The sequence below is a fragment of the Loxodonta africana genome, chromosome 10 (genome assembly GCF_030014295.1).
Source record: "Loxodonta africana isolate mLoxAfr1 chromosome 10, mLoxAfr1.hap2, whole genome shotgun sequence".
NCBI classification, from domain to species: Eukaryota; Metazoa; Chordata; class Mammalia; order Proboscidea; family Elephantidae; genus Loxodonta; species Loxodonta africana.
The window spans coordinates 35,654,618-35,670,664 of record NC_087351.1 but is presented as its reverse complement, the minus strand read 5'-3'; the positions used below and the strand labels follow the sequence as shown (position 1 = coordinate 35,670,664).

The following is a 16,047-nucleotide window of genomic DNA, read 5'->3' as shown; positions in this document are numbered from 1 at the left end:
TTGTCAAAGGGCCCGTCTGTGCATGTCCAGACTGGAGTAAGTGAGTGTGGGTTACGGTATTAATCCCATGGACTGGGGGCTGGGTGGCAGGTGAAGGTGCTGAAGGAACAGGCCTGGAACACTGTGGCAAGAAAAAGAAGGTAACACTGTCTACATTTGAATTGAGGTGTTGGAGGGGAGAAGTGAGACACTTCTGCTCCATTTTCCTCCTCCCAGCTTGATGCAGCTGCAGGTCTGCCTTGGGTTGGAACATAAAAATATCCTTATCTGATGCTGAATTGAAGTTCCTATTTACTATATCCAGCCTTTCTTTGCAAAAATATGACTGCCACTCTGGAAGCTCACAATACCCAGAAAAAGGAAAACACACAGTAGGCCATCCCTGTGCTTCAAGCCTTCCCTCACCCAAAGTTTAGTAGAGTTTCAACTTTCAATGACATCATGTTTTGCTTCCATTTGGGTGCACCCTCACAGGGTACTGTGGAGCCTCAGCTCAGTCAGAGTCTCAGGTCACCCCTCTTCTCTGTCTGACTGCTCTACTGAACCAAAGGCAATGAAAGGGGGATGGGAGGCCGTCAGGACAGGAAACAAACCAACTTCTTGAATATGAGGCCTGTTGGCAGAGCAGAATAGGAACTACTACTTCTCACCTTCTCTGACCAGCTGAAACTCAAGGATCAACTGAACCCATCTGTAAAGACCATTGCCCCACTGCAGAGCCAGGACTGGTTGAGGCTAGAGCTGGTGTGCCACATGACAGGATGGACAACAATGAATAATGGCTGGTTGTCAGCCACTCTCTGGGAAGTAGACCTGAAAGTGCAGAACAAGCAGTCATAAGAACAAATCTTCTCACACTATGATGATGCTACCCAGCTATGTGTGGGGAACCATTTATACATTAGCAGTACAGGAATGGTAAGGGGACAAGCATTTTTTTTTCATTGTACTTTAGATGAAGGTTTACAGAGCAAACTAGTTTCTCATTAAATAGTTAGTACACATTATTTTATGACATTGGTTAACAACCCCACAGCATGTCAACACTCTCCCTTTTCAACATTGGGTTCCCTATTACCAGCGTTCCTGTCCCCTCCTGCCTTCTAGTCTTTGCCCCTGGGCTGGTGTGTCTCTTTAGTCTCGTTCTATTCTATGGGCCTGTCCAATCTTTGGCTGAAGGGTGAACCTCAGGAATGACTTCATTACTGAGCTAAGGTGTCCAGGGGCCATACTCTCAGGGTTTCTCCAGTCTCTGTCAAGCCAGTAAGTCTGGTCTTCTTTTGTAAGTTAGAATTTTGTTCTACATTTTTCTTCCTATCTCAACCCAGGACCCTCTATTGTGATCCCTGTCAGAGCGGTCAGTGGTGGTAGCCAGGCACCATCTAGTTGTAGTGGACTCAGTTTGGTGGAGACTGTGGTAGATGTGGTCTATTAGTCCTTTGGACTAATCTTTCCCTGGTATCTTTAGTTTTCTTCATTCTCCCTTGCTCCCAAAAGGGTGAGACCAGTGGATTATCCTAGATGGTCACTCACAGGCTTTTAAGACCCCAGACACTACTCACCAAAGTAGAATGTAGAACATTTTCTTTATAAAATTATGTTATACTAATTGAGCTAGATGTTCCCCAAGACCATGGTCCCCATAGCCCCCAACCCAGCAATTTGGTCCCTCAGGGAGTCTGGATGTATCTATGGGGCTTCCATGACCTTCACTTGTACAAGCTGTGTTGGCTTTCCCAGTATTGTGTGCTGTCTTACCCTTCACCAAAGTTACCACTTATCTATTGCAAGCATCTTTCCTGCCTTTTCTTCAGAAAAAAAAAAAAAGTGATTCTAAATCCCCATGGCCAAGAACTGACTAGCCATGAAGCCATGGTAGAGCAGGATCCTCCATGGGTAGGGGCATCCCGTTCTCAACCCATCACTTACGGGAACGCCCCTCCAACTCATCTCTTGTCATTTCTCAATGGGAGAACAAAAGAAAAGCCCGGTACTGGGTTGAGTTGGAGACAGGACTCAACCTGGGCAGAGACTCAGAGTGCTAAGGCAATCCAGAGGCATGAATTCTGCCCAACCCTTTCAAGTAAAGCAAAAGTGAATGGTGACCCTTCAGTCCCCTTTTCTTCAAACACGTAGGCCCTGAGCAGAAGGATATGGGAACAAGGAAGGAAAAAGAGCAAGAGAGTAGAAACCAGAAGGCCCTGTTCTGAGACTCTTCCTTCTCTGTCTATAGAATGACTCTTCCTTTCTGTGTTAACAGTGAGACTCTGGGGAACCCCTGGTATATAACAACGTGGCCCAGAGCATGGTCAGCCACGGATATGAGAATAAACCTCCTAAGTCTTCACAAGACTATTCAGTTTTGTTCCATGGATCCACAGAATAATTAATGCATCCTAGTGTAGCTAAGTGGCTGAACCCTTGATTCTGTAGCAAGGTGTGTGTGAGGTGGTGTCAGTCTCTTAATAATTATTATCTTCCAATGCGGAGGAGTTGCCTTCTGTGTCTTCCTTGAACTTATTCACTGGCCCCCTTCTTGTTCCAAGTAGGCTCTGATTACTCTTACTGCTCTCTCTTCTCTGCTACTCCTGCTCAGCAATTCACAAACTTCCCACACAAGCCAACAACTCACAGTTGTGCACTGTCCCAACCTATCAGTGTATACAATGTCAAGTCCCTGAGTCTGATGATATCAGACTGTGGAGTGTCTCTCTCAGAAGAAAAATGCAACTTGCCGCATGAGGCTCTGAATGATAGCCTTTTCTCCTTCTGAAACCCACCACAGAGGAGCAGAAGAAAAGCAACTGAGACTCCTACCCACATAATAGCGGCCTGGCATGGCCCACACCAGAACAATGTCCCCATGAGACTCCATCTTCATCTCCCTCCGTCCACAGCTGAGCAGAGATTCTCCTCAGTGCTGAAGTTTCAGCTAAGCCCTGCCTACCTATTCCTTATTGTGTCAGAGAGAGGGCTGAGGAGACCAGAATGTGCTGATCATCAGAGCAGTACTTCAGGGGAAGTGACAGAAAGGCTGGGGCCACACACATGTAGATCTTCCAGCTGTGCAGGCCCAGGTCTCCATTTCACATTCAGACAAGCACATCCTACATCCCATTGTAGAATCAGAGTCAAGCATCCCCCATTTACTCAGCAGCTACGATCCTTACACTATTTGGTCCTACTTGTTCAAACTTGACTGACTAGTTTCTTGACTATATCTCAGGTCTGGCCACCTGGTCATCAGTGCCTACGTGCTCGAGATGTTGCCTATATGCAGCAGGGTGAGAGTTTGCTCCTCCCACTTTCAGCTGAACATCCATCAACAGCCTAAGTGACAGGTCTTGTGATACAGTAGTAAAACTACAAAGGAAGTTTCCCCTAGGAACTATGTTGTTGTTGTTAGGTGCCATCTAGTTGGTTCTGACTCATAACAACCCTATGTACAACAGAGTGAAACACTGCTGGTACTGCACTATCCTCATGATTGTTGTTATGCCTGAGCCTATTGTTGCAGCCACTGTGTCAATCGATCTCGTTGAGGGTCTTCCTCTTTTTCGCTGACCCTCTGCTTTACTAAGCATGATGTCCTTCTCCAGCGACTGATCCCTCCTGATAAAGTGCCACAAGTCTCACCATCCTTGCTTCTAGGGAGCATTCCCGAAATATGCCCATCCACTTGGTGTCTACAGGAATGCTTTGGTAGACCAGATGTTTGTCATCAGCACCTTTACATTTGTAATTTCATTAGGCAGATTCTCCTCATTAATTATATTCATTATGTCTAAACAGTCCAAAGCACACTGGATGTTGTGATCCTTAGGGTTGTGTGTTAGCTTAGCTGGGCTATGTTTCTCAGTGGCTTGGCAGTTATGATATAGCTTGGCAGTCGTATGATGATGTAATCACTTCCAATCAGTTGAAAGAGAGTTTCCTTGGGCATGTGGTCTGCATCAAATACAAATGGATGTTCTGGCTAGGCTTGTGGTCTTTTGCTTGCTCTGGATCCTGCAGCTGGCTCCTGTTCCTCTAACCACCAGTTCTTGGGACTTGAGCTAGCAGCTTACCTGCCGTCTTGCCTGCCGATCTTGGGATTCATTGGTCTTTGCAGCCTGTGAGTCTGAGCCTCACTGTCTGACCTGCTGGTCTTAGGTTCTCCAGCCCCTGTGGCTACATGAATGAGGAGAAGCCTCCACCCTGACACATGGATTTGGGACGTTCCACCCTGTACAGCCATGTGAGCCATTTGCTTTATATAAATCTCTCCATATAGATATTTATAGTGGGTTTTTGGGTTACTAATTTTGCTTCTCTATATATATATATATTTTTTTTTAGAGAAGCCAGTCTAAGACAGATGTCATCACAAGTTAAGTCTCTCTATCTCAGGGAAAATGACTTTAAAGCACAGAAATAATTTGAACTTTATTACAAAGAAATTACACTTTAATTAAGAAAATAAGAAACCCCTGTTTACCTTGGCTGCCATATTCTGGTGATATATTTTTTAGTTCTAAAGCAGCCTCACCTTCGATGTATGAGTCATTTTTTTATTGGTATGAGTTCTTGTTGCAATCTACAGATGACATCAAACAACTGGCCTGCTAACAGTTCATCCTTTGCTGGGTTCTTAATAGCCTATTCAAAGATCATCAAACAGTTTGGAGAAACAACATACAAATTTCTGTTTCACTGTAAACCTGTTCTTCACTCTCATCCGGAATGTCTGTGAGAATATCCTTTAAGTCAAACATTTTGCAAAGACGATTTTACAGAAAACTAACCTTTTAACATCTTTACTATAGCCAGAAACAATGACAGACATTATAGGCAGGTATTTATGCTTTCCATTTCTATAAACCAAAAATTTCAGTAAGTCTTCTGCATATTTGGAGGAAATCGAAAAGTAACCAAAGCTTCCCTTATGAAAACTTTGTTATCACAGGTAAGGAATCACACCCATTTTTAGCCATATTGTGTACAAGGTGTGTAAGACATTGAACAAGTAAGATCTTTTAATTTTCCTAAGTAAAAAATTTATAGACAGAATGGAATTTTCCAAAATTTGCATGAGTACCATTGGTCAAATATACAGATAAATAACAATGACTATTTGCATTTGGACAAGGTAACGGAAACTACATGTTTTATGTTTCTGCAGTTTCATTAAAATTTTCATAGAAATCAAAAATATGTTTTTAAATCACAGATCACCCTAGAAGGAGAGAAAAGGGAAGGATTCAAGCTCCCAGACTCATGTCATTAAATCAAAACTGCCCAGCTGTTTTAAATATTGGGCATGGTTGAATTTATTTTTCTCTTGGAGTAAAATATCACTGGACTCAAAAAGTAAAAATGTGAATCCGCACTAGTTACTGGTTGTATTGCATTGCCCAAAAAGATGTTACAGTCCTAAATAGGGTCTTTGCAAATTTCATTAGTTAAGATGAGGTCATACTGGAGTGGGGTAAGCTCCAATTCCATACGACTAGACTCCTTATAAAAGAGGGGAGGATATACAGAGAGATAATGGCCATATGAAGATGCATATACAAGCCAAGGGACAAGTATTTCTGGCTGTCACCAGTAGCTAGGAGAGAGGCATGGAAAAGATTCTCTCAGAGTCCTCAGAAAGAACAGAGTTGATGCCGTTACATAGCAATACCAGCCTCCAGAACAGTAAAGCAACAAATTTTTGTTCTTATACACCACCCAATTTGTGCTATCCAGTTACAACAGCCCCAGGAAACTAATACGGCCTTTGGTACCAAAAGTGGGGTGCTGCTGTAACAATGCCTAAAATATGGAAGTGATTTTAGAATTGGCTGATTGGTAGAGGCTGGAAGAATTTTAAGGCACTTACTAATGAAAGTCTTGAAGCCTTGAAGAGATTGTCAGTAGAATTATGTATGTTAAAATCAATTCTTGTTAAAGCTCAGAAAGAAGTGAGGAGAGCTGTGGAGAAAATTCCTATTACTGTGAACAGAATCTTGCTTGAAATGTGGACATTAATTATGCTTCTTGTGAGGTCTTAGAAGGAAATGATGAATTTGTTATTGGACACTGCAGGAAAAGCAGCCCTTGCTTTAAAGTTACAAAGAATTTCACTGTATTATGTTAGAAAGTTTTATGGAAAATAAAACTTGTAAATGATGAACTTGGATATTTATCTTGGAAACTCCTAAGAAAATGCTGAAGGCATGTCCTGGTTTCTCCTTGCTGTTTATGATAAAATGCAAAAGGGAGGAGATAAATTGACAAATAAACTGAAAAAAAAAAATCAAAACTTGAAGATTGAAAATTCTTTCAGAGCATTTAATCGTGCTTAGGTGAACCTGCATAGGTAAAGAACCAGTAATCCAAACAGAACAAAGGGTACTTTGGGGATTAAAATGGAATAAGATATACAGTAGGGTTGTATCCTTTCACCATAATTATTCAATCTGTATCCTGAGCAAATAATCTGAGAAACAGAATGATATGAAGAAAGTGGCATCAGGACTGGATAAGGACCCATTAACAACCTGTGATATGCAGATAACTCAAACTCGCTTGCTGAAAGTGAAGACAACTTGAAGCACTTACTGATGAAGATCAAAGACCATAGCCTTCAGTATGGATTACACCACAGCATAAAGAAAACAAAAATTCACGTATCTAGACCAATAAGCAACATCATGACAAATGGAGATTGAAGTTGTCAAGAGTTTCATTTTACTTGGATCAGCAATCAACATCCCTGAAAGTGGCAGTCAAGAAATCAAATGACTTATAGCATTAGGCAAATCTGCTGCAAAATATCTCTTTCAAATGTTAAAAACCAAAAATGTCTTTGATGACTTATGTATTGTCCTCCCAAGCCAAGGTATTTTTTTTTTATATATACAAAAACAATGAAAAGGAAGACCAAATTAAAATGGATACCTTTGAATTATGGGGTTGGCAAAGAATATTGAATATTCTGTGAGCTTCTAGAAGAACCAACAAGTCTGTCTTGGAGGAAGTACAGCCAGAATGCTCCTTAGAAGCGAGGATGGTGAGACTTCATCTCATTTACTTTGGACATGTTATCAGGAGGGACAAATCCCTGGAGAAGGACATCGTGATTGGTAAAGTGAGCAAAGAACAGGGAGACCATCAATGATTGGCTGCAACAATGGGCTCAAATATACCTAATATTGTAGACACACCTCCCACCTGTGCAGGCCTGGTTCAGCCACTTTCATTTGGCCCAGCATACCACATACCCCTGTGTGGGCTCATAGTAGACCAGGTCCAGTTCACTTAGCAGGGTCTGTTCTTTCAACCTGTTCCACTTGGTCATGCCTGGTTGATTGGTATCTTGTTTATGTTCATGTCTGATGCTGGTCACTACTCCTTGGGACCTAGGTGCTTGAAATGACACTTGTCTGTGGCAGAATTGGAATTCGCTCATCCCTCCCTTAAGCGAACATTCTCCTACCTCCTAAGCAACAGCTATAAAGTATGGAGTCAACTTTTAGGGAGCAATTTGGCCTTCATTCTCTATTCTTGGAGCAGGACCAACGTCTAATGCAACCTAGTGGGGGCTGACCAGATCAAAAGGGTCCACCCAGGGACCCAATACTGTCCAAGTCTCACAAGCACAATGTAATCCATCATGGCCACATCGTGAGATTGATAAAAGCCCTGAGCCCTAAGGCTCAGATGGAGACCTGGTTAGTGGCCCTGCACAGGATAAGGTAGTGCATCCCTCTTTGGGACATAGAAAATATATGATGGGACCTCTCCCAGACCTCATCTTATATGCTACTATGTTTGTATCATTTTTGGTTGTAATAAATTATTGCTGTGAGTACAGTATATTCTGTGTGAATTCTGTGAGTCGTGCCACAGAATTAATGAACACAAAAAGGCAGAGAGTCAGCAGGTGCTGACATATGCCTGTTTGTCAGTCTGAAAAAAGGTGTCCCTCAGACTAGAACACTGACTCAGCTATGAGAGATTAGGATAGGAGACAGAGGGCAGTATGGGTGGCCGGCACATTCATTGGGAGCACAGGCGGCAACTGAGAGCCTGTCTCAAGAACTTAAAGGAAAATTCTCCTTCATAAAAAGTGCTAAAACTCTCATAATAACATGAAATATGACAAATTCTGAGGGATTTCAACATTTTAGGACACATAACTCCCACAATGATTCCTATTGCATTATACTTACATTCTATCTACATTGTTTTCCTGTTTTCATGAACTCTTCAGAAATAAAATTGCCCACAGTGATATTATCACCCAATATTTGAGTGCAGAGTGATATTCTGTAGCATTTCAAAAGTAATGAAATTTTACAGCCTTCCTTTTTAAGATGAGTGCTGTTATAAGTAGAATGATTAGAATAGAAAATAATTTTAGCAGCAGTTACATCTGGGGCAGAAAAAATTTATATCTCAAACCTGTGCCTTTTATTCTAGACAGTATTTACATAACAGAGCCTAGGTGGCACAGTGGTTAAGAGCTCAGCTGCTAACCAGCCACTCCTTGGAAACCCTGCAGGGGAGCTCTCTGGCCTACAGGATTGCTATGAGGACATACTAAAAAAATCAAACCAAACCCAGTGCCGTTGAGTCGATTCCGATTCATAGTGACCCTATAGGACAGAGTAGAGCTGCCCCATAGAGTTTCCAAGGAGCACCTGGTGGGTTCGAACTGCCAACCATGGAACGAGGGATATCATAGCTGAAATCAGACGGATCCTGGCTGAAAACAGAGAATACCAAACAGATGTTTACCTGTGTTTTAACGACTATGCAAAGGCATTTGACTGTGTGGATCATAACAAATTATGGATAACATTGTGAAGAATGGGAATTCCAGAGCACTTAATTATGCTCATGGGGAACCTGTACACAGGTCAAGAGGCAGTTGTTCAGACAGAACAAGGGGGTACTGTTTGGTTTAAGGTCAGGAAAGGTGTGCATCAGGGTAGTATCCTTCCATCATACCTATTCAATCTATATGCTGAGCAAATAATCCAAGAAGCTGGACTATATGAAGAAGAACGGGGCATCCGGATTGGAGGGGGACTCTTAACAAGCTGCATTGTGCAGATGACTCAATCTTGCTTGCTGAAAGTGAAGAGGACTTGAAACACCTACTGATGAAGATCAAAGACCACAGCCTTCAGTATGGATTGCATCTCAACATAAAGAAAACAAAAATCTTCACAACTGGACCAATAAGCAACATCATGATAAATGGAGAAAAGATTGAAGTTGTCAAGGGTTTTATTTGGATCCACAATCAATACCCATGGATGCAGCAGCCAAAAAATCAAAAGGTGCATTGCATAGGGCAAATCTTCTGCAAAAGACATCTTTTAAATGTTGAAAAATGAAGATATTACCTTGAAGACTAAGGTGTACCTGACCCAAGCCATGGTGTTTTCAATCATCTCATATGCATGTGAAAGCTGGACTATGAATAAGGAAAACCAAAGAAAAATTGATGCCTTTGAATTGTGGTGTTCGTGAAGAATACTGAATAGACCGTGGACTGCCAAAAGAAGAAACAAATCTGTCTTGGAAGAAGTACAACCAGAGTGCTCCTTAGAAGCAAGGATGGCGAGACTACGTTTCGTGCACTTTGGACATGTTGTCAGGAGGGATCAGTCCTTGGAGAAGGACATTATGCTTGGTAGAATAGAGGGTCATGACAGGGAGCACAACAGAGAACCCCTGAGGGAGCAGGAGAACAGTGGGATGCAGACCCCAAATTCTCATTAAAAGACCAGACTTAATGGTCTGACTGAGACTACAGGAATCTCAGTGGTCATGGTCCCCAAACCTTCTGTTGGCCCAGGACAGGAACCATTCCCGAAGACAACTTATCAGACATGGAAGGGACTGGACAATGGGTTGGAGAGAGATGCTGACGAAGAGTGAGCTACTTGTATCAGGTGGACACTTGAGACTGTGTTGGCATCTCCTGTCTGGGGGGAAATAGGAGGGTAGAGAGGGTTAGAAACTGGCAAAATTGTCACAAAAGGAGAGACTGGAAGGAGGGAGCGGGCTGACTCATTAGGGGGAGAGTAAATAGGAGTATGTAGTAAGGTGTCTATAAGCTTATATGTGACAGACTGACTTGATTTGTAAACGTTCACTTAAAGCTCAATAAAAATTATTAAAAAAAAAAAAGAATAGAGGGTCAGTGAAAAAGAGAAAGACCCTCAAGGAGATGGATTGACACAGTGGCTTCAACAATGGGCTCAAGCATAACAATGACTGGAGAATAGCACTAGGCCAGACGGTGTTTTGTTCTGTTGTATATAGGGTCACTATGATTCAGAATGGACTCAACAGCACCTAACAACAATGACAACAACATGAGTGGGAATCAACTTGACAGCAAAAGGTTTTTTTTGTTTTTTGTTTTTGTATGTACTTAACACTTTCCTATGCAAAGCCTGATAGCCCTCAAGCACCCAGGGCCTTACCAGAACCGGGGAACAGGAGGCTGGAGGACTTCATCTGAATCACATCATCATTGATGCCTCAGGTTCATGAGCCAGGTGGGACCAGATAACCAAGGAGAGACATTATAAGGAGTGTCCAGTCCACATGTTCTCCTACAATCAGATGTCACCCTGGTTGCTCACAGCATTACGAAGGAGGAAAGCACCCAGCAGCAAATCCCAGGGCTCAGAGGCAGCCCACATGCTGCCTCTAAATAAAAGACAAGACGTGATCACACAGCTGTTTCCCACGTGTGCCTCTACGTTCACCAGGTCATCAGGCCTCACTCTACTCCCTATTCCATGCCTGGATCCTCTGCTGGGTACCTGAATCTCTCAGAGGACTACAGCAAGCAATCAAGTGGAGTCTAGTAAGGACAGTGCAATCCCTGGCCTGGCACCCAAAACAAACAGTAGGGTCTGAGTTTATAAGCCTTGACTGGTTCTGGGCAGCTGAGATCACAATGCTCACCACATCTTTAGGACCCCTCATCTTGTCCCAGACCTAGACAGGGTAAGCTGGGCCACAAACATCTAGGCAGGCTTACAACTCTGGCAGATGGTAATGAAGGATACCAGACAAGTGGGAGAAGATGCTATCCTCCAATTCAGTGAGCTGCTCCATTGAAGATGAGGCCTAGGGATATTATGCCTAAAGGGAAAATGACCAATATTTCCACTCCATCAGCCACTCTCCTAAGGAAAGGAATTTTGGTGAAAGGGCAGGAGCAGGGACAGATTATCCAATAAGCAAGGTAAGCACAGGCTATTTGTGCTTACTTACTAATCTGTAGTGAATAATTTCACAGTTTTTCACCTCATCAAAGATTCAACTTTTAGGTATGACTGGAATCTGTCTATCTCCTAGCCCCAGAGCACCTTCCTACAGAATCAAAGCCTCTTTTCAAATTTGCAGCTCCTGACAGGGATAGAGCACCCATTAAGCAAGGTAAACACAGCCTTACTTGTGCATACTTGCTACTCTGTAGTGAACAGTTTCACATGTTAAACAGTTCACTACAGATTAGCAAACACAAGTAAACCCAAGTTTACCTTGTTTATTGTGTAATCCACCCCTGGCAGAAGTTCTTGGAGAATTCACAGAGCAGAGCTAAAAAAAACAAAAACAACAACAAAAAAAAAAACCATTGCCATTGAGTCCATTCTGACACATAGTGACCTTATAGGACAGAGTAAAACCTACCACACAGGGTTTCAAAGGAGTGGCTGGTGGATTTGAACTGTGGTCTTTTGGTTTGCAGCCCTAGGTCTTAATCACTGCACCATAGAGCAGGGCAGTGACCCTTAATTGAGGCTATTTCCTCTTTCTGTGAAAACAAGAACAGAGACCATCACCAGGGACAGAGAGGCATGAGGTGCAGAAAATTTGTCTAAATGCTAGTCTTCATAGGGATACCAGATTACCTGGGCCAAATAGAAAAAGAGAAATCAAGAAAATTCAAGATGAATAGCAAAGTTTTTGTTTTGTTCTGTTTTGTTTTGTTGGGGTGGGAGGGTTTTTTGTTTCCCTCTTTCTGTGTCTACCTGCATGCTTACAAATACTTTGAAACTGGGATATTTGATCCCTCAAAAATATCAAGGTTCAGAGCAACATTGGTTGATCACGGGATCCTGGGACCAAATAATGAATTTACACAGGTTGGTCTGTCAAACCGTGCTGTCATGCTTTCCTATCCTGTTATCTATTTACCTTCCTACTACCAATAGTTGACGGGTGATGAAGAGCTTATATATGGTATATTCAGGAAGAACAGTTTGTCACTTTTCCATTTATAAATATAATTAAATATTTAAACTCCTGGGCTCTCAAACAGTGAAGCACTAAAAGGAAGGATTGGGTTGAGAGCTGTAATGTAAAGAAGTAGGCAGTTGCTGATCACAAATGCAAGTCCATATGGCATGATGTTCGTGCTCTTTGAAGACCCAAAACAGAATTTAGAGGAAGGGAACACTATTTCTGACTAATACAAAAGCCTCGAAACCCCTTCCTCCCTTCTCAAGGTTTCAAGATTTTCTCCAGGCAAATGTGGTCACGTTGCTTGAGAAACTGCCTAAGAATGTGGTTCTTACAACACCCTCATCATACACATTCCTCTAGGAGGGAAGAAAGACATGCTGAGTTCATATCTTCAGAATCAATACAACCTAGAAGGAAACAGGTGGTCATTGGGCCTGCCCCTCCTTACTCAACTCTTAGCTTAAAAACCCAGAATAATGAATGATATGCAACTTCTGATCTGAGCAAATTTTCCAATATGGTGCTGCCACTCCTGATCCTGTTGGCCTTATCTCTGCCCTTTGGGGCCGTCATGGGTAAGTGACTGTCCCAAACTCAGGGCCTGTCTTACTCCATCAGTGATATTTCCACAGAGCTCCAGTCAGCCTGCCTTTACGGTGCATCCTGGACCCAGTTTTTCCCCAAGAATTTACTGAAATCTATTACTGCAACAACAATATACAGAAATGACAGGGGAAATTGCTCCCAACAAACCTGGTGGGTCATTCCCCTTTCATGGGTTATACCTCCACAATCTGGAAAGTGATTTTTTTATTAGGATGGCCATAGATTCTGTAGGAGGAGGGAAAGCTGAAAATGAATGAAATAAATTTCATCTCTGTAAACAAAACAATACACAGCTTAATGTCAGGAGTTATCTTAAGGATCAAAAATGGAAGAGGTATTTCATATTCCATATTCTAGATGTCACCTTCACCTTGCCCCTATTCTATTAGCCTCTAAGCTCTATCAGGTTAAACTCAGATCCTACCTAAGTCAAAGGGTCTGATCACTGCTCCCAAGGCTCTGACAGAGATGGGGCCCTCGTCCAGGCCCCCTGCCATTCATTTCCCCTCTCCACTTTGATTTCCAGTTTTTGTTCTCATCGCCATTTATTCTGAGGACTGATTGTACTATGAAGCAAATTCTGTGCTGAAGTTCAGATATCTACTAGTACTTCTCCTCCCTAGCCGCAAGCCAAGGAAAACCTGGGAAATTTTCATTCTCATAACCGAAGCATTTCTATGGAGTATTTTCTATGTACCAGACTCAGGATGGGACAGACACCAAAGGATTCTGTTCCACGAGCTCTTCAGGTACGGGTGTCTAGAAACCAGCCCATGCTGGAAGTGATCACAACACCAGGGGCCTGAGATGCCTGGGGACAAAAAAGCATTCAGAGCAGGTCAGAGAAACTACTTTTCAGACCTTCTAGATGTGTGCCGTGAGGTAAAATTATTTCCTATTAACATGTATCTGAAGTATATTTAACTCAAATAAAGGCTGTGGTCCCTCATTTTCAAATAAGAAAGTGAGCTTGGAGACGAAACTGGTCATGCTGCCCACAGGAATCAGGTTCCCATCTCAGTGTTAGAGCCCCTGCAGATGACTTTCTTCCAACCCAAGTTAAAACTCCACAGACCATCCAGCCTTTGAACATCCCAGTCTTCTAGACCACGGATATTGCCCATCCTCTGAGCTCTGTGAGCACAGACACCCAACAAATTTCCTCTTTAAACAGTGATCAAAGGGGGCACAGAGTCCACAGCACACTCCCGGCACTACATGGCATCCATAACAGTCATTGAGAATAACCATATTTGGAAGGCATGTGGGGTTTTTCTAGTCCAGGAAGACTCTATGCTGACAGTGGCTCATTGTTACAAAAGGTGAGGAGCAACAACTGGGTGCTTGTTTCCTGGGAAACCTTAACACCATTCCACAGACATAGCTCAGGATGGTCCCTCAGTACATAGGGCCCAATGGGCTCATCAGAGGAATCTTCTGTGCATCTCCAGACTAGAGGAAGTGAGTGTGGGTTAGAGTATAAATCTTGTGGACTGGGGGTAGGTGACAGGTGAGGCTGCTGAAGGACAAGCCCTGGGTCACCACTGAAGAGAAAAGAAGGTAACAGTGTTCACATTTGGATTGAGGTGTTGGAGGGGAGAAGTGAGACATGACTTCTGCCCCATTTTCCTCCTGCCAATTTGACTCAGCTGCAGGCCTGCCTTGGGTTAGAACATCAATATCCTTATCTAATGCTGTGTTGAAGCTCATATTTACTGTATCCAGCCCTTCTTGCAGAACATGACTGCCACCCTGGGAGCCCACAATATCCAGAAAGAGAAAAACATGCAGCAGATCATCCTTTTCAAGCCTTTCCTTACCCAGAGTTTAACAGAGCTTCAACTGTCAGTGACATCGTGTTACTGAAGGTACCATCTTGCTTCCATTTGGGTGCACCTTCACAGGGTACTGGGGAGTCTTGGCTTATTGGAAGCTTTAGGCCACCCCCCTCCTCCGTCAGACTGCTCCACTGGTCTCAGTGCAATAGAAGGGTACCAGGGGGCTTTCAGGACTAAAAAGAAATTACCTCCCTGAATCTGAGACCTGCTGACACAGCAGGATTGGAACTACTATCGCTCACCTTCTCTGACTAGCTGAAACACCTTCTTCGACTAGCTCAGCTGAACGCCTCTGTGCAGACCATTGGCCTACTGCAGAGTCAGTACATGTTGAGACCAGAGCAGGAGTCCAGTATGACAGGCTGAGCAATAACGAGCAGTGCCTGGTTGTCAGCCACACTCCAGGAGGTAGACTGGAAGTGGAGGAGAAGCAGACATGCGAGTAAATCTTCTCACACTATGACAACACTACCAAGCTGTGTGAGGGTAACCCTCTGCACACTAAAAATACAGGAATGATAAGGAGAGAAGCATCTGTCCTTCCTTGCTTTAAAAACCTAATGATTTTAAATCCCCATGGCCAGGAATTCATTGGCCATGAAGCCATGTTAGAGTACTACCTACCATGGTTGGGGGCATCCTGTTCTCAACCCATCATACACAGGAATGTCTCTCCAGCTCATCTCTTGTCCTTTCTCCATGGGAGAACAAAAGAAAAGTCTGGTAGTGGGTTGGGCTGGAGACAGAACTCAACCTGGGCAGAGACTCAGAATGCTGAGGGATCCCAGAGGCATGAACTTTACCCGGCCCTGTCACTTGAAGCAAAAGCAAATGGTGACCCTTAAGCCCCTTCTTTCTCGAACACCTAGGCCCTGAGCAGGAAGATAAGGGAACCAGGAAGGAAAAAGAGCCAGAGGGTGGAAGCCAGAAGGGTCTGCCCTGAGACTTTCCCTTCTGTGTCCACAGTGAGACTCTGGGGGACCCCTGGTGTGTAACAATATGGCCCAGGGTTTTGTTAGCCGTGGATATGAGAATAAACCTCCTATGGGGTCTTCACAAGAATATTCAGCTTTGTACCCAGGATCCAAAGAATAATGAATACATCCTAGCGTGTCTAAGTGACTGGACCCTGGATCCTGTAGGCAGGCTTTATGTGAGGCACCGTCAGATTCTTAATACATATCATCTCGCAATGTGGAGGAGTTAACTTCCATGTCTTCCTGAACATATTCTCTGGTCCCCTTCTGTGCCTCGAGCAGGCTCTGATTGTACCTACTCTACTCTCTTCTGTGCTCCTCCTACTCAAAAACTCAGAAACTCCCCACACAAGTCAACAACTCACACATATGCACTGTCC

General features: G+C 43.3%; 1 protein-coding gene across 1 annotated transcript in view; it reads left to right on the top strand.

The window, feature by feature from the left end:
• Positions 1-12,763: 12,763 nt before the first annotated feature.
• The window catches only part of LOC104847000 (granzyme-like protein 2), a 40,541-nt gene continuing 37,257 nt past the window's right edge, over positions 12,764-16,047 (top strand). Inside the window, exons 1-3 of the mRNA XM_064291847.1 lie at positions 12,764-12,821; positions 14,027-14,174; positions 14,968-15,132. Coding sequence (XP_064147917.1) covers positions 12,764-12,821; positions 14,027-14,174; positions 14,968-15,132 — 371 coding nt within the window. The remainder of the gene's footprint in view (positions 12,822-14,026; positions 14,175-14,967; positions 15,133-16,047) is intronic.